Source organism: Podarcis gaigeae (genome assembly GCF_964106915.1).
Source record: "Podarcis gaigeae genome assembly, chromosome: 14".
Lineage (NCBI taxonomy): Eukaryota > Metazoa > Chordata > Lepidosauria > Squamata > Lacertidae > Podarcis > Podarcis gaigeae.
The window spans coordinates 1,756,433-1,772,910 of record NC_139690.1 but is presented as its reverse complement, the minus strand read 5'-3'; the positions used below and the strand labels follow the sequence as shown (position 1 = coordinate 1,772,910).

The window sequence follows — 16,478 nt, the reverse complement described above, 5'->3', positions numbered from 1 at the left end:
AAAGTTTGCTGACCGCTGGCCTATATCTCTGACTTTGATGATCAGAATTCTATCATTTTTTTCATAATTGACTCCCTGATATGGCTGATCATGCCAATAAACTGCTTAGTCTCACAAAATGCACGATAAAGATTTTAGGACTTCAAGGCTTTCTGCAATAGAACTGCCCCCCTTTTTAATCCTCCATGCCCTCTGCCCCCTCTCTTAACACATATTGTCGGAAAAAGATCTAAATTAGATTAGTGGTGAGCTATGTAAACAAAAGCAACTTAAAGTAATAAAAATGCCAGCCGAGAATTTCACAGAATTCCAAGCTATGGAATCATAATGAAATGCAGCATTCGCTCAACACACTCAGACACTCTCTCTCTCTCAGGACAAAAGCTGATGCAACTTGAAAGCCCCTCTCAAACATTTACAATCAGCATCTTACAGCTTTGTTTCATATTGGGGCACTGTTAAAGTGCATCTGCTTAATAGTTCTGGAGAAGCACCCAATCCTTGTTCTTCTTGCATAGACATCTTCCCCCATCCCAGCATAGACCTCTGAATGGTGGACCAGCTCCAAGGTTCTGTTATGTTAACTGGCATCCCAAGAGTTAATTGCCTCTGGGACCCAGCAATTTACAATGCTGTTAACAGGAATTATGTCTTGAACTCCGGAGCACCCACAGAGAGTTTATCCATAAATCTACCATATTGCTTCAGGCTTCTAATTTATTTCTCTAAAGTAATAAATTCTTCAGGAATATGCAACCACGGACATTCTAAAACCCATAATATTTTAATTCTCCACTGGTCAGCTACAATATATAATATAGTGTAAAAAAAATAAATATGTGTTGAAGATTGATTTGTGGTGAAAATTGTGGTTGCACCATTCAGGCCGTCTGATTTGTAGTCATGTTTAGATTTGTAGTCAGTGTCTCTGCCAAATCGGTTTCATTATGAACCTCTGGCAGTTTCCAAACATGCTTGCTAAAATTTATTCCATCATTTCTATGCTTCATATCTGCCATCTAGAGCAGCCACCCAAATTTCTATTGAAAATGATGTTTCAAAGAAATTTGGGCAACCTCTGAATTCTGGGAGATTCCAGACAGACAAAAGGAAACCCTGTTTTGCACCATAGTTAAAGGATGGGAGGGGGGGTGGAGACCATCAGTCTGGGAGGCTTTAAAGGGGGATTAAACAAATGAATGGAGGGGGGTAAAGTGATCAAGGGCAGCATGTATTTGAATGCCTGTTGGGGATCTCAAGTAGGAAAGAGCAATTGCGCTCATGTATCGCTTGTGGGCTTTACCTAGACAACCACTGAGAGGACAAGATGTGGGACTACATGGACCATTCATCTGATCCAAGAAAGATCTTAAGTTTTCATGTTAATTTAAGACAATACTTTAATGTTGTTTCACATGTTATAACTTGCCCTGGCACGTTAGGGTGAAGGGGAGGTAGTATATAGTAGTAGTAGTAATAGGAGGGGGAGGGGGAGGGGGGAGGAGGATTAGAACATCCCACCCACCAAAGGAGACCATAGATAATTCAAAGCCAAAGGCCTGGCAGGAAAGAATTGAAGTAAAAAACAGTTCAGAAGTCTTAACATTCACAGGAACATGGTGGTTCCTGCAAACACACATCTCAGGTATCAAAGGCCTGGGTGAAGACATGCCTCTTCGCCATATAGTCCTCCCCTCTGGGGAAGCAGCGGTCAAGTTTTTGCTCTCTTCTGTTTGAGGGGCTTCCAGGCATTTGAAGGGTCCCTGGGCCAATTTAAAAGTGATTACTTGGGGCTGGTTAAGCATTCTGTGCTTTTAATATCTACCAGAAGTAAAAACAAGGCTCCCCCTTCTTTTTCTTCTTCTTCTTTTTAAGTAAATTGTGCTAAGCGTGTTTTGGTACTGTATTTTTAAAGCCCTTTTCAAGTGACATAGAAACCAATATAGCACTGGATTTCTCTCCTGAAGACCTTTTCCAAAAATAATAATAATATAATAATAATTTATTATTTGTACCCCGCCCATCTGGCTGGGTTTCCCCAGCCACTCTGGGCGGCTTCCAACAGAGATAAAAAATACACTAAAATGTCACATATTAAAAACTTCCCTGAACAGGGCTGCCTTCAGATGTCTTCTGAATGTCAGGTAGTTGTCCATCGCCTTGACATCCGATGGGAGGGCGGGCGTCACCACCGAGAAGGCCCTCTGCCTGGTTCCCTGCAACTTGGCCTCTCGCAGTGAGGGAACCGCCAGAAGGCCCTCGGAGCTGGACCTCAGTGTCCGGGCAGAACGATGGGGGAGGAGACGCTCCTTCAGATATACTGGACCGAGGCCATTTAGGGCTTTAAAGGTCAGCACCAACACTTTGAATTGTGCTCGGAAACGTACTGGGAGCCAATGTAGGATTTTCAAAACCGGTGTTATATGGTCTCGGCGGCCGCTCCCAGTCACCAGTCTAGCTGCCGCATTCTGGATTAGTTGTAGTTTCCGGGTCACCTTCAAAGGTAGCCCCACGTAGAGTGCATTGCAGTAGTCCAAGCGGGAGATAACCAGAGCATGTACCACTCTGGCGAGACAGTCCGCAGGCAGATAGGGTCTCAGCCTACGTACCAGATGGAGCTGGTAAACAGCTGCCCTGGATACAGATTTGACCTGTGCCTCCATGGACAGCTGTGAGTCCAAAATGACTCCCAGGCTGCGCACCTGGTCCTTCAGGGGCACAGTTACCCCATTCAGGACCAGGGAATCCTCCACACCTGCCCGCCTCCTGTCCCCCAAAAACAGTACTTCTGTCTTGTCAGGATTCAACCTCAATCTGTTAGCCGCCATCCATCCCCCAAAAGTGCCAGGTACTGTATTGTGCATTTAACCTTTAAAGATTCAGTCAAGGGCTACCTGGGCCAAAAGTTGTTTCTGAACTGGGCCCAAGCCCCCTCCCTCAGGAGCAGGCTATGGAGATGAAAAGGAAACCCTGGTGGCATCTAACTTCCCCCATATCAAACAGAATGGGAAAGGGGGGCGGGGGCAAGCCAAGCTGAATTCTCACCTCAAAGGCTGGAGGCAGAACAAAAAAGTTAAGCCCTACAGGGTCCGTTTCACCATTGCTCACCTCCGATAAATGCACCACTTTCTCAGGAGAACAGTGCACCATTGAGGAGACTCCCGGGACACACACCCCAGGCCTAATTTAGTTAGACTGCAATCCAGCTGCCCCAACCGCTGCCGGTGGGTCTTTGCCGAGGGGCAGAGCTCACAGTGGCCACAGCGAAAGGTGAGGGTGGCAGGGAAATTCAAGGCTGGCACAGCAGTCAGGCCTGGAGAAGGCCCCATGCCATTGCCTGATGGCAGTGAGCCCAGCTTGGGATCCAGTGGATCCCTGGCTGCCTCAGCCCCCACCCACACTCAGAATGCCCCATTTCAGGGCTTTCCTCAGAGCTCTGCCAGCAAAGAACAATAAATAAATAAATAAATAAATAAATAAATAAATAAATAAATAAATAAATCTGCTTAAAGCCCAAATTGACTTCTCAGTAATACTGAAGTGAATTCACAAATTATACAAGCATTGAAATATAACCAACCATACTATTAAAAATGCAATTAATATAATCCCATTAAATCAGGAGACAGGTTGAGAGAGCAAAGTCTATTACAGGGCAAAAAAAGTTGTTGGGAGGTAATATTTTGATAAGGAATGTGCCCATGGGAAAAAGAAACATAATCAGTCCTCACTGACTGCAGCTTTAGACAACTGCTTGGGGATTCCTTGCTTAAGTAAACAAACAAAGTCTCATGCAATTGACTGCAAATGTGTAGTTTGACCCTTCATGTATCCCCATCATCTTAAAGTGGAACGAGACATTTCTGTGGTGCAAGAAGAGTCCTGCCCTATTCGCCTTAATCTCATGAACTGATATAGCTGCTTTGCTAAATGGAACAGTTATTAAACCTGAAAGGTGGAGCCTCCTGTCTGCTTTGCTTGCTGGGCAAAACCAATTAATCTTTCTGATTCAAGTCAAATGATTGCAGCATTATCTGTCTCTGGGAACAAAGATGTGACAAATATAACAGGCCAAATGTAAATACCAAAGGCCAGCTGTTGCGCTCGCTCGCTCTCTCTCTCTCTCTCTCTCCACACACACACACACACACACACACACGAACACAGGAACACACAGGAACAAACAAAAAATACAGACAAGTTCTGGCAATATCCATCAGCAACCACTATAATAAATAATAATAATAATAATAATAATAATAATAATAATAATAATAATAATAATAATACCCCACCCATCTGCCACTTCCAACACATATAAAAACATAATGCAGTGTCCAACATAAAACACTTCCTGATACAGGCTGCCTTCAGATGTCTTCTAAAAGTTCTGAGTTCTGTTTAGAATTTGCTAACGGCTGCAAAAATATTGATGGTGAAAAAAGGGTTATATTTTGTGCTCTCTTTATTGAGGGGGGGGGAGAAAAGCTAGTTCACTTATGGAGATTCGGTGAAATATCTTAATTCATAAGATTTGCGTATTTAAAACGGTAAGCAACCAACTGAGACGGGGTGGGGTGGGGGTGGGACCTTTTATATAAGCTACCTCCATTACATTTACTGCAATACACTCTTTGTGGGGCTTCCCTTGCACCTATCCTGAATCTGTGGTTAGTGCAGAATACTGCAACACGATTGCTGGCATATATAACACCTGTGCTCAGAGATCTTCACTGGTTGCCCATATATATATATATATATATATGCAGGTTTTGGTGTCCTCGGGTGTCTTCCCGTGTAAAAGTTGGGGTGTCTAGGCGACGTTTCGACGAGGTCTCACTCGTCATCTTCAGGCTGGTGCTTTCGGCTTCTTGTTACTGGAACAGAGCGGGATCTCAATGTTTGAGTTCCTATAAATACTGTAGAGGGGGTGTGGTGTCTAGCCTCCAATGTTCTGGGCAGAGAGGAAGTTCCCAGGCTAGTGTGCCTTTTCTTCTTTTGTTCCTTAATTACTTGAGAGATACCTTGAGTGATTTCTTGAGTGATATCCTGAGTACCACTTAGGTGGGTCATTAGGTGTGGATTAGTTGCTAAAGTCTTTGTGTCTTGACCTCTTGAACTTTGTGAAGAAAACTCTCAGGAAAACTCTTCACAAAGTTCAAGAGGTCAAGACACAAAGACTTTAGCAACTAATCCACACCTAATGACCCACCTAAGTGGTACTCAGGATATCACTCAAGAAATCACTCAAGGTATCTCTCAAGTAATTAAGGAACAAAAGAAGAAAAGGCACACTAGCCTGGGAACTTCCTCTCTGCCCAGAACATTGGAGGCTAGACACCACACCCCCTCTACAGTATTTATAGGAACTCAAACATTGAGATCCCGCTCTGTTCCAGTAACAAGAAGCCGAAAGCACCAGCCTGAAGATGACGAGTGAGACCTCGTCGAAACGTCGCCTAGACACCCCAACTTTTACACGGGAAGACACCCGAGGACACCAAAACCTGCATTCCTGTACCCGTGAAAATCTACGAAAGCAATATATATATATATATATATATATATGCAGGTTTTGGTGTCCTCGGGTGTCTTCCCGTGTAAAAGTTGGGGTGTCTAGGCGACGTTTCGACGAGGTCTCACTCGTCATCTTCAGGCTGGTGCTTTCGGCTTCTTGTTACTGGAACAGAGCGGGATCTCAATGTTTGAGTTCCTATAAATACTGTAGAGGGGGTGTGGTGTCTAGCCTCCAATGTTCTGGGCAGAGAGGAAGTTCCCAGGCTAGTGTGCCTTTTCTTCTTTTGTTCCTTAATTACTTGAGAGATACCTTGAGTGATTTCTTGAGTGATATCCTGAGTACCACTTAGCCTGGGAACTTCCTTCCACTTAGCACACTAGCCTGGGAACTTCCTCTCTGCCCAGAACATTGGAGGCTAGACACCACACCCCCTCTACAGTATTTATAGGAACTCAAACATTGAGATCCCGCTCTGTTCCAGTAACAAGAAGCCGAAAGCACCAGCCTGAAGATGACGAGTGAGACCTCGTCGAAACGTCGCCTAGACACCCCAACTTTTACACGGGAAGACACCCGAGGACACCAAAACCTGCATTCCTGTACCCGTGAAAATCTACGAAAGCATATATATATATATATATATATATATAGTCATTAACAACTTGGGACCAGTTTTCCTGCAAGAATACCTCTTATGCCATATATGCCCACTCAACCACTTTGATCAATGGCACTGGCCCTGTTCCAGGTGCCCCATAATACCTGTTCAACATCTGTAAGAAATGGATCTTGGACGTTTGGCAGCACCTGCACTCTGGGACACGGAGCCTCTTCACGCCAGGCAGGGCCTTCCTGCCCTCTTTCCAGCGCCTGCTGAAGACAGTTTGGTGTAGACGAGCCCCTCCAGACATGTAGAGTGTTGATGTATCGTCTAATCTGTTTTTAGTTTATTGCTGAATTTACCTTTTGAACTCGTTAAAGATTTGTTTTTATCTGCTTTTACTGATAACATTATTTTATTCTGTCTGTAAACCTCCTCTTTGCTTCATAAAACTTATAAACCACTTGGTTGCAGGAAACCTCAGAGTGGTTTCCAAACAGAATAGAAAAATGTGACTATTTATAACAAAAATTATAATTAAGCAATCAACAAAAAAGACAGTCTAAAGTTTATGAAGTAAACATATGAGTATGTATCTCCACCTCTGTTTTCTGTTTGCTTATGTATAGTGCTCCATTGAATGCGGCCGTGGAACTCAGCAGAGAGAAGTGATTTGTATCCGAAAAACGGAAAGCAGCTTTGACATGCTGAGCCCCGAGGAGTGCTCATTTCTGGAGACGCCTCCCAACCAGCAGACCTGCTACCTCAAGCCTTGCGGTGCGAAATGGTTTAGCACCGAATGGAGCACGGTAAGTACTGGCTGCGTTTGGTTGATTCCTCTGCCCAAAACACAAATGCTCAGCTGAAGTCTGTTCCTATGGCCAGCCCTGGAGAGGTTAAGCAGAGCCAAAGGCCCTCCTAGTCCAGCCTCCGTGAGGAAAGGATGCAGGGTTTGGAGCCAGGGAGAGGTGACATGATAGCTGGTGGAGGTGCAGCTTCTAGTCCTCCAAGGAGCTCCCACACAGACCTTGAAAGTGGCTGGTCAAACTGAACAGAGGAATCTCTATCTAGCTCACTAATGTCAGCACTGACTGGCAGTGACTAGTGTTTCAAACAAGGGGCTTTTTGCAGCCCTACCTGGAGGTGCTGGAGATTGAAGCTGGGACCTTCTGCATGCAAGGCAGATGCTCTGTCACTCAGCTGTGTCATGCAGAGTTGCTCATCGTCTGCCTTCCCGCTTGATTCCTTGTTGAACTGCTTCCCTCTCCTCTCTGCTGAACCATCTGCCTGCCTCCAGGCTACCAGACCTGACACCTTCCGAGTTTTTCATTTTGAGGACTTGACTTAAAGAAGTAATCTGTGCAGTGACATTTAACACAGCAGGAATGCAAGTAAGGAATTGTCTGTTTAGTCTGCTTCCAAGGCGCTGATGAAAGCATCTTCAGCAAGGAACCCAACTGGCTGGTCATCAGCATCCTGTTCGCCTAGGTAGCTGCATGCAGTCGCCATTTCCCACTAATAAGTTTCTAGACCTCATGCCCTTGCCAGCACTCCCAGAACATCAGCTATCTTAGCTGGGGAGCTTGAATGCCCTTGGTTTAGAGCAGAAGGAGGGAACCCTTTTCAAACTGAGGGCCGCATTCTCTTCTGGAGAGCATCCCAGGGGCCATTTGGTGGTGGTGGGTGGGGCCAGAGGCAAAAGTGAGAAGAACAATTAATATGAATTTTACCTTTGTCATGTAGGCTAGTTTCTAGAAAGAAAACACACACACACACACACACAGAGAGAGAGAGAGAGAGAGAGAGAGAGAGAGCTCTATCCTCCATCCAGGCAAGTAGGGGCAAATCCCAACTTAGCAAAAACACTTAAGGAGGGTACGGAGTAAAGCTGCTGAGTAAAGGCCTCAGGGAGAGATGGTGTGACTTGGTAGTGTGTGTGACCTGAGGAGAGTTAGATGGAGAAGCTTGGAGGACCACAATTTACTGCATGACTGGAGGCCGCCCCCCCCCCCCAAGTTAGAGTGTTGGACACCTGGGGCTCCAGGACTGCAAACCCTGCTCAGTCACTGGGTATCTTTGGGTTAGGTGGCTGTGGGGATACAAAAGGGAGGAACAGGAGCCACACCTGCCACCTTTGGTTCCTTGGAAGAAAGGTGGGCTGTAAATGTTACAAGGAAAGAAGCATACAAAGGTTCTCGACAGTCACCCTGCTGACAGGAAAACCTGTCTCTTCTGCACAACTCAAAACATTCCTGTATCTCCTTCAACTGGACATCAAGTGGTTTGTGAAGAGCTCCTTCTTACTTGGGTGTCTTCAGAGGGCTGTGTGTGTGATGAACCTTCTCCTTCTCCTTTGATTTCATTCTTGGAACCTCCTCCCTCCCTTGAAAACAATGTGATCCCAAATTGCTTCAGACTGCTAAGTGAGGAAATTGTTTTGGCTGTCCCAGCTCTGCCCACTCCTACTTTGAGTGCTTTGCTTCCTGGATAGATTTTCATGACAACACAGAAGAACAAATTACTCTTACCACTCTTGTTTTAAGGCAAGAGAACAGCATTCTGAGAAAGCAATAAACTAGAAGCTGCAAAATGACACAGTTGATGTTCTGTGGATCTTTTGATTTGGGGCTGATCCTGGGCCAACACCTGGCATGCCACTCCTGATCTGTGGAAATTCCCAAAATGACTGAGTAATGTTGGTACTGGTCACAGTGTGGTGGATTGCAGTGAGGGTTACTTCTGAGTAAACATACACAGGGCTGCACTGTGAGTGTGGCTTGCTTTTTTAATTTCATACTTTGCCAGAGCATTTATTTATTTATTTTAAATGCGTTGCAGTGCTCAAAGTCCTGCGAAGGCGGCTTCCGTGTCCGAGAGGTGCGATGTCTCTCTGATGAAATGATGCCCAGCAGCAGATGTGACTCCCAGCTTAAACCTGAAGAGAAGGAGCAATGCAACAGTCAAGACTGCATACCCGAAATAGGTAGGGTAATGTTGCCATTATTCTAATTGTGGAACTCCATCTAGTGGAGGAAAAATGAAACTGACCCACTGTGCCTACTGAGGCAAGCCAGTAAGGTCAGATTTTAACAAAATGTAATAGTTTGGGTGTGTGTATGTTTTTCTTTTTAACAAGACCAAAATAAGCAAGTTTCTTTTGAAAGGTATATTGGTTTTTCATTTGGGTTTTAGTCTTTTTATTGGCACACACAACATTTGAGTTCCCAGGAAGTCTCTAAAAGATTCCGCCAGCAACCTGTATGCTGTTACATCGGGGGGGGGGGGAGGTAATGTGCTTTTCAGATGTTGTGGTATTCAACTCCCATTGACCACCATGATCAGAGACGGTGGGATGTGTGTTCTGCAGCATCTGGATGATACCACATTGGCTACCCTTGATGTAGACAAAGAGAATGATGGGAACTGGAGGCCTAAAATATCTGGAAGAGCACAGATGATGAACCTTCTCGTTCTCCTTTGATTTCGTTCTTGGAACCTCCTCCCTCCCAGAGTCCTTCCTCTCGTTCTCCCTACTTCTGATCCAACTCCTCAGAAAATGGGAGAAAAATAATTGTCAAATAGGAATTTGAATTCCCCCATTCTTCTGTCAGCTTTTCAAAGCTGAAGTCACTAAAGAGGTTCCCCATGTACAACATTCCAGGACTATGGCTCAAATTCAAGATTTGCATCTGCAACAGTGTAGATTTGTATGAATAATAATTGCCACTGTTTTTGCAATTTCTCTTCCACTTCAAACAGCTGGGTTTTGCTGAGCAATTAACGCTTCGCTACAGTGCCTGCCAGTCAAACACAACGGCCAGCTACCTTGTGTTTAGGTATCATGAAAATGAAATCGATTTGTACTTGACTTTGAACAAAAGTAATTGGGTGTATGTATTATTTAAGCCGTGTGGTTTGGGAAAATGTATTATTTAAGCAAAGCTAGGTGCAGGAAGAAGAAAAAACTCCAACATACACAAACCACCAAGCAGCACCGTGAATGTTAAATGCTCATCTAGACTTCTACTTTCCCTAAAGAGTTTTAGAACCAAAATTTGATTTTAACATCTACGGTTAAAAAAACAAAAAAACAAACCTTAATCCTACAGATCAGCTTAAACTGCAGCTTTGCAGGAAGAAACTTGCACCCCATTGAATGTCAAACATAATCCAAAACTTGGAAGCAGATCTGCTCTGCTTTCAAGAATAAAATGAAACAACTTTTCTAGGGTCAATTTAACAAGGCGCAGATAGACACTTTGACACTAATTTTGCTCTCTCATAAGCAGGAGATCCTGATGGGCTGGAATTTCATCTGAGGAGATCCAAGGGTTTTGCCTTCACTGCAACATTGCCCAATACCTCACATCCCCATGAAATAAACAATCACTGCTTTGAGGTTTTCTTCTTACAAGCAGGCAGTATATAAATTTTATAAAATAATATAAAATAAACAGATTCATCATTTATTTATTTATTTATTTCATAAAATTTATACACTGCTTCAATATTTTTTTAAAGGACCCTCAAAGCAGCTAACAAAAAGGTAAAAATAAGAAAATCAAGAAAAAATTGGAGCCAAACATACAGAATCATAGAATTGTCAAGGTAGACGGGACCTCAGGATCATCTGGTCCAACCTCCTGCAGTGCAGCAATAGGCAGCTGTCCCTCATGGGGACGGATCCTGCAACCTTGTCATTATCAGCACCAGACTCTAGTCAACTGAGCTACCCAGGCCTATAGGAAAACTTAAAATGCTAAAACAGATTATAATTCACACTGGCATATCTAAGTACCTGGGAAGGGTTGCCTAAAAAAGAATGCTTGTTTTCTCCAGGTGCACAAAAGAAGATAGTGGAGGCTCCTGCTTGCTCTTCCTAGACAGGGAGTCCGAAAGGGCAGGTGCTGCCACACTAAACAGCCGAGTTCTTACCAATACAGAATGGGCATTATGTGGGCCCTGCAGTAGTGCCAGTTCTGCCAATTGAAGTGGTCGATTGATGCAAAAACCATACAAAAATGCATTACGTCAAGGACAATTGCTTTCTAAAATTAATCAAAACTGCATATAGAAAATGTGTTTACTGTGAGAATTTCATACTAAACGTCATGGCCACTGTGAAGTCCAAAGCATCTGAAAGGCACTGGGTTGGTGAAGACTGATTGAGGTGCTATTATTGAAAGGAGCTCATGCCATCATGGGGATGATGCAGGACCTGGAGCAGAGACTTCCCTGCTGGTCTCAGTCGGTGCACAAGTTCCTGTGGCACAAGCTAACCCCTTAGCCATTGCCTGTTTAAGGAATTATTTTGTCCTTTCCAGATGAAAACTGCAAAGACAAATATTACAACTGCAACGTTGTCGTGCAAGCCCGGCTGTGTGTCTACACATATTACAAAACAGCGTGTTGCGCTTCGTGCTTGAGAGTGGCCAACAGACAGTCTGGGTTTCTGGGGCGCAGATAACCACGGCTCCATCGCTGGCATCGCTGGACGTCTGCCCAGTCATTTGTGGCTGCTTGGACTGAAACAGAGTCTACCTTTTAAAAAGAGAGGTTTCCCATACTGGCGCACCCCTTGAGGGTGTGCATGCTTCTGTGATATCACTAGCACACTGTATAGGAAGCCTTTTGGAAATGTACACTGTAAAACTGGGTTTTTCCAAACATCATTAAGCACAGCCAAGCAAAAGCCCATCTTGGGAGATGTAAGGAACTGTCTCAGGCAGAGTCAACTAATAATCCATGCAGGGACAGTAGGGGTCAATGAAGGCAGCAGTCCTGTGCCTGGAAGGAAGCCCCGTTGAAGTCAGCAGAACTTACTTCTAATGCATAGGACTGTACTGAGAAAATCCCAGAACATTGAACTTGACTGGCATCAAACTCTTCCTCAGGACCATTTTCCTTTACATAATACTTCTATGACACCTAATAAAAATGTTGGAGCTTCTTGTTCCTGCTTGGACATAATAAATGATTCCCACCAGGATGAAACCAGGGATGGCATTTTCTTAAAAAAACCCCAGTTCTGCTTAAAAAATGAGCTATGCTCACACATCATGTTCATTATTCTAATAAATGATTATATGCATTATTATATGCATATGTTCATTATTCTAATAAATGATTATATGCATTATTATATGTATGGTTTTCTATACATATACGCTCCAGGTTTCCCAAAGCAACCAGCTCTCAAACAGATACATACAAGAATGCATATAACTATACAGAAATACTTTTGTATTAGTGCTTATAAAATTATGCTGCAGTAATAAAGTGCCACATTGGGGCTTGACACTTTTATATGTATAATACATGTATTTTAAAATTTTGCACATAATTTTGCATATAAAATTACATATAATCAGTCAGGCCTTTTTTTGTAATAAATAAATAAATTAAAACATCCCCAAAACCACAGCATTGCATAAGGGGCAGACGGGCAGTGCTGCCCCAATTCCCTCAAAGGATCCAGCCCACAATGCTATAAGCGCAACATACATATTTCTCTCTCTTCAACCACTTCTCCTTTCTTTTTAGTAATTTACATCATTCCTGAGGAAAGCTCTGAAATTTGAAGGGTAGCTCATTGTTTGTGACACATACACACTGTTAATGGTGATTATGTTGCTGTTCTTGTTCAGGGTCCCCTGCCCCATGGATGAACACAGCAGCCTACCTTTGTGTCGCTTTTTTTGTGGGTGTTGGCAAATGCCAATAGTTGTTGAATACTGGCTATCTTGATGTGTGGCAAAGTCAAAAAGGATGCACCCGACCAATTTCATGATGGCAGCGATTACTAGACGGTCTCCCTCCACTACAATTAATCTGTCCTGTGATCACTTAAAAATAAACTCAGAAAGCTGCCTTATACCTGGTCAGACTCTTTCTCCACCCAGCACATCCATTGCCTTCTCTGGCCGGCAGCTAAGGTGGCCACATTCTCTGCTTTTCAGAGGACCAGCCTCTGTTTGAAATCCGGTTTAACGATGGCCTTCAGAAGGGAGAGCACATGGGGCATCTAAGTTGCCCATCGACACCCAGTCAGGTGACTAAGCACACACACAGGCCCCCTGGTCACTGTCCCTAGTATGATGGGATGTATTGTGTTTCTATTTGAATTATAGTAATTGTTTCTAAATCTGCATCTATACATACAGATAAATCAGCATATAAAGTTATTATACAAATTTGTTTCGTCTTTTGGGATGATGCATTTGATGACATTCAACCTGTGCATTTACTTTTAATGCTCTGCACCTCAGGTGGCCTCCTTCTGAGTCAGGGGTCACCAACACAGTGCCCACAGGGAGCAGTGTGCTGGCCAATACCTCCTATGGTGCCTGCAAAAGGTCTCAGTATAGATCCTCTCAAAAATCCACATTGCATGAGAAAATGTTCATTCTTCATAGTCAGTACCTGTTTGCATTGACTCAGCCTGTCCTGCATTGAGCCTGCCCCCCAACCCCCCCAACCATACCCACATTTCATTGGATGCTAGCAATGGACACCCATCCTCTTCCAATCCATTCTCCACCCAGGAGAATCACTAAGAACTTCTCTTTGCATGTGAGAACAGTGAAGCAGGTACCTTTTTCTCACTGATCAGGGGCCATGTTGTGGCCCCAACTCATTTTCTGCTCCTTTGGAAGTGCCAGGAATTCTGTGTTATTCCACCCCTATCCCCACATGGCAGCCATTTTGTCATTGCTTCTCAAGAGTGTTCTAATCCATTTTGTTGCCTGAGGCAAAGGACAAGATAGTGCATTCTCCACTCTGTGCGCAAAATCTGACTTGACTGGAAATTGTATCGTCCTTCCTTCCTAGTGATTCGAGCTTCATTTAGCTGGCCACCCACCCAACATTTGACTCATCATTCATTTTATCTTAGCCGTCTTAAAAGACAAACACCATTAGGACTGAAGAGCAGGGGAAGGTTGTATCGTAAAGACCCAGATCCCAACAGTCCTAAAGAATGTTCCCCACATGAGTACCCCAGCTGATCTGTAGTAAATAAGCATGTGTTTTAAACATTCTTTTTTCTGATCTATATTCCTTTCTTTGGTGATGTGGCCACTGTAAGCCATCACAGCTAGAGCAACCTACATATTTCATGTGTAATACTAGTAAAAGGGTAAACAACATGGTGGCCTCCAACTCCCATTATCCCTGTCCATTGGCCATGCATTGGCTGTGGCTGATAGGAGTTGTAGTCTAAAACATCTGGAGGGCACCCCTTGTGGACTACCCCGGCTCAAGTGCATGACGTACCCCTCTTCCTTTTGCTGCTGTTCAGTAATACTCATTTCTTCCTATTAGCAGTGATGGGAAAGAGTGTTTAGAGGTCTGTATTCAATGTTCAGACATGCCCATGACAGAACCAGTGTGCTGTAGGTCAATGTGGTGTCCACCAGATGACTGTTGAAATTCAACATCCATCAGCCTCAGCCACCCTGGCCAACAGTGAGGGACAAAGGGAATTGTTCTCCAGCAACATCTGGAGGCACCGTGTTGATTACCCCTGATGCAACCTAACAGCTGCTTTGGTCTTTTGGTGTAGACGCCAAAAGAAGTTGTCGGTGGTAGAGATGGCACCAAGACTTGTATTTCTTAGCCTGGAAATATTAGCCTTGTGGGGCTTGCAATGCTCACCTCAAAAAAAGGAGAATGTTATGAACCCAAGTTCTTGTTCAGCTATGATTCAATCCGAGGGGAAGAAGAATCCCACCCTCTCCCATCTCCATCCTGCCTACCCAGATCCTAAATCAGTTCAGATTGCCTCAGGGACCAGCAGAGCCATTTCCGACTTTGGGGAGAAAAAAGATCTGCTCTTTCTGGGCCAGTCTGAGCCCAGGCAGGACGGAGCGTAGGCTCATCTTCAGTCAACAGGCACATACATAACACGGCCAGGTCTGCCCACGCAGTGGAGAATTGCCCAGATCGCCACATACCTGAAATTAACCCAGCCTGTCTGAAACAAGGAAGGATATACTTTGTTATAACTTATTTTTTATATTTGTAAATACAAGATGTTTATAGGAAAAAATGTATTCTAAGCTGTGTCTATATGGAATAAGCCACTGCATCAAAATAGTTCTATTATTTAGAATATGAATTTGTTTGTTCATTTGTTTTACAAAAAGGGACTAAAAGTGGATTTATTTATATATGCCATTGACATTTATGTCCAGCTCTTTTGGCAATACTAACCAGTCTCTGGCCTAGAGTTTTATATCATACTGACATATATAAAAGTATTGTACTGTAAATCAATAGTTAATGTTTTCTTTAATTCATGGTTAATAATCCACTTCTACAAATGGATTTTTTTAAAGAAAAAGTGGGAGATGTATAAGTTTAAAAATACTTAAGTACTAGTTCAGGAATATATCACCAGCAATGCACCTGAACCAGTTCTGTACAGCATCTTTTTCATATTTGTATACATTTTCTCCAATGGGGAAAAAGTTTGATATTTTTTCGTATGACTAATTTATTTTTTATTATTGTGGGGGGGGGAATAAATTGATAAATATCCCATCCTGTGAGTTGTCTTTTGTGGTTAATAATGTCAGCACAGTTTGAATCCTGCCTCTTCATGAAGTCATGAGAAGGGCCAGTCCTACGGTTGGGCAGGGTGAAGGAGCAGCCCCGGGTGGCAGATGCTGGGGAGCAGCAGAATTTTTGCACCCCCATTGGAAGATTCAGTACAGATGAGAGAAGGTACTTCTTCACATAGTTCCAACAGTGCACTGTGTGAATAACAACTCCAGTTAGTCTCTCCGAAGTCTTTCAACATTCAGCTTCCCTGGATGGCAATGGATTCCAGTGTTATGAGAGAGGGAGGGGGGTCCCTATTTCCTTCCTCCACACCATGCATAAACTCACCTCTATCATGTCTTCCCTTAAGCAACTTTTTCCCCTAAATCAAGAAGCCTGAAATGTTGCGACCTCAAAGGGAGGTTGCACTAACTCTTTAAACATTTTGGCATTTAAAAATTAGTTTTTCTTAAAGATTTTCTCATGTAACAAGCAAACAAAGAAACAAAGAAAACTACATATAGAGTCTCCACTTTCAATTCAGAGTCTGAAAAAGTTGGTTTACATTCAGTATAAGATACCGTTATCATATGCATTATGCGGTTGGGGGAAAGAGAGGGGAGAGTGGGGAGAATGATCTTTCATTCTATTGCATAGTTGATTATTGATTCTGATTTTTGCTGAAGCCATAGAGTAAATTTGTTTAAGGATATCTAGGAAGTTAGGGCCGAATTTCATGCTGGTTAATACTTCTATTAAGTATTTCCATTCCATACAATCAAAGGCTTTAAGGATATCTAGAGACATGACTGTCAG

General features: G+C 43.4%; 1 protein-coding gene across 1 annotated transcript in view; it reads left to right on the top strand.

Moving 5' to 3' along the window:
* Positions 1–15,662, top strand: part of THSD4 (thrombospondin type 1 domain containing 4) — a 128,118-nt gene extending 112,456 nt beyond the window's left edge. The window contains exons 10-12 of the mRNA XM_083712211.1: positions 6,749–6,928; positions 8,958–9,102; positions 11,444–15,662. Coding sequence (XP_083568337.1) covers positions 6,749–6,928; positions 8,958–9,102; positions 11,444–11,586 — 468 coding nt within the window. The 3' untranslated portion in view covers positions 11,587–15,662. The remainder of the gene's footprint in view (positions 1–6,748; positions 6,929–8,957; positions 9,103–11,443) is intronic.
* Positions 15,663–16,478: the final 816 nt, after the last annotated feature.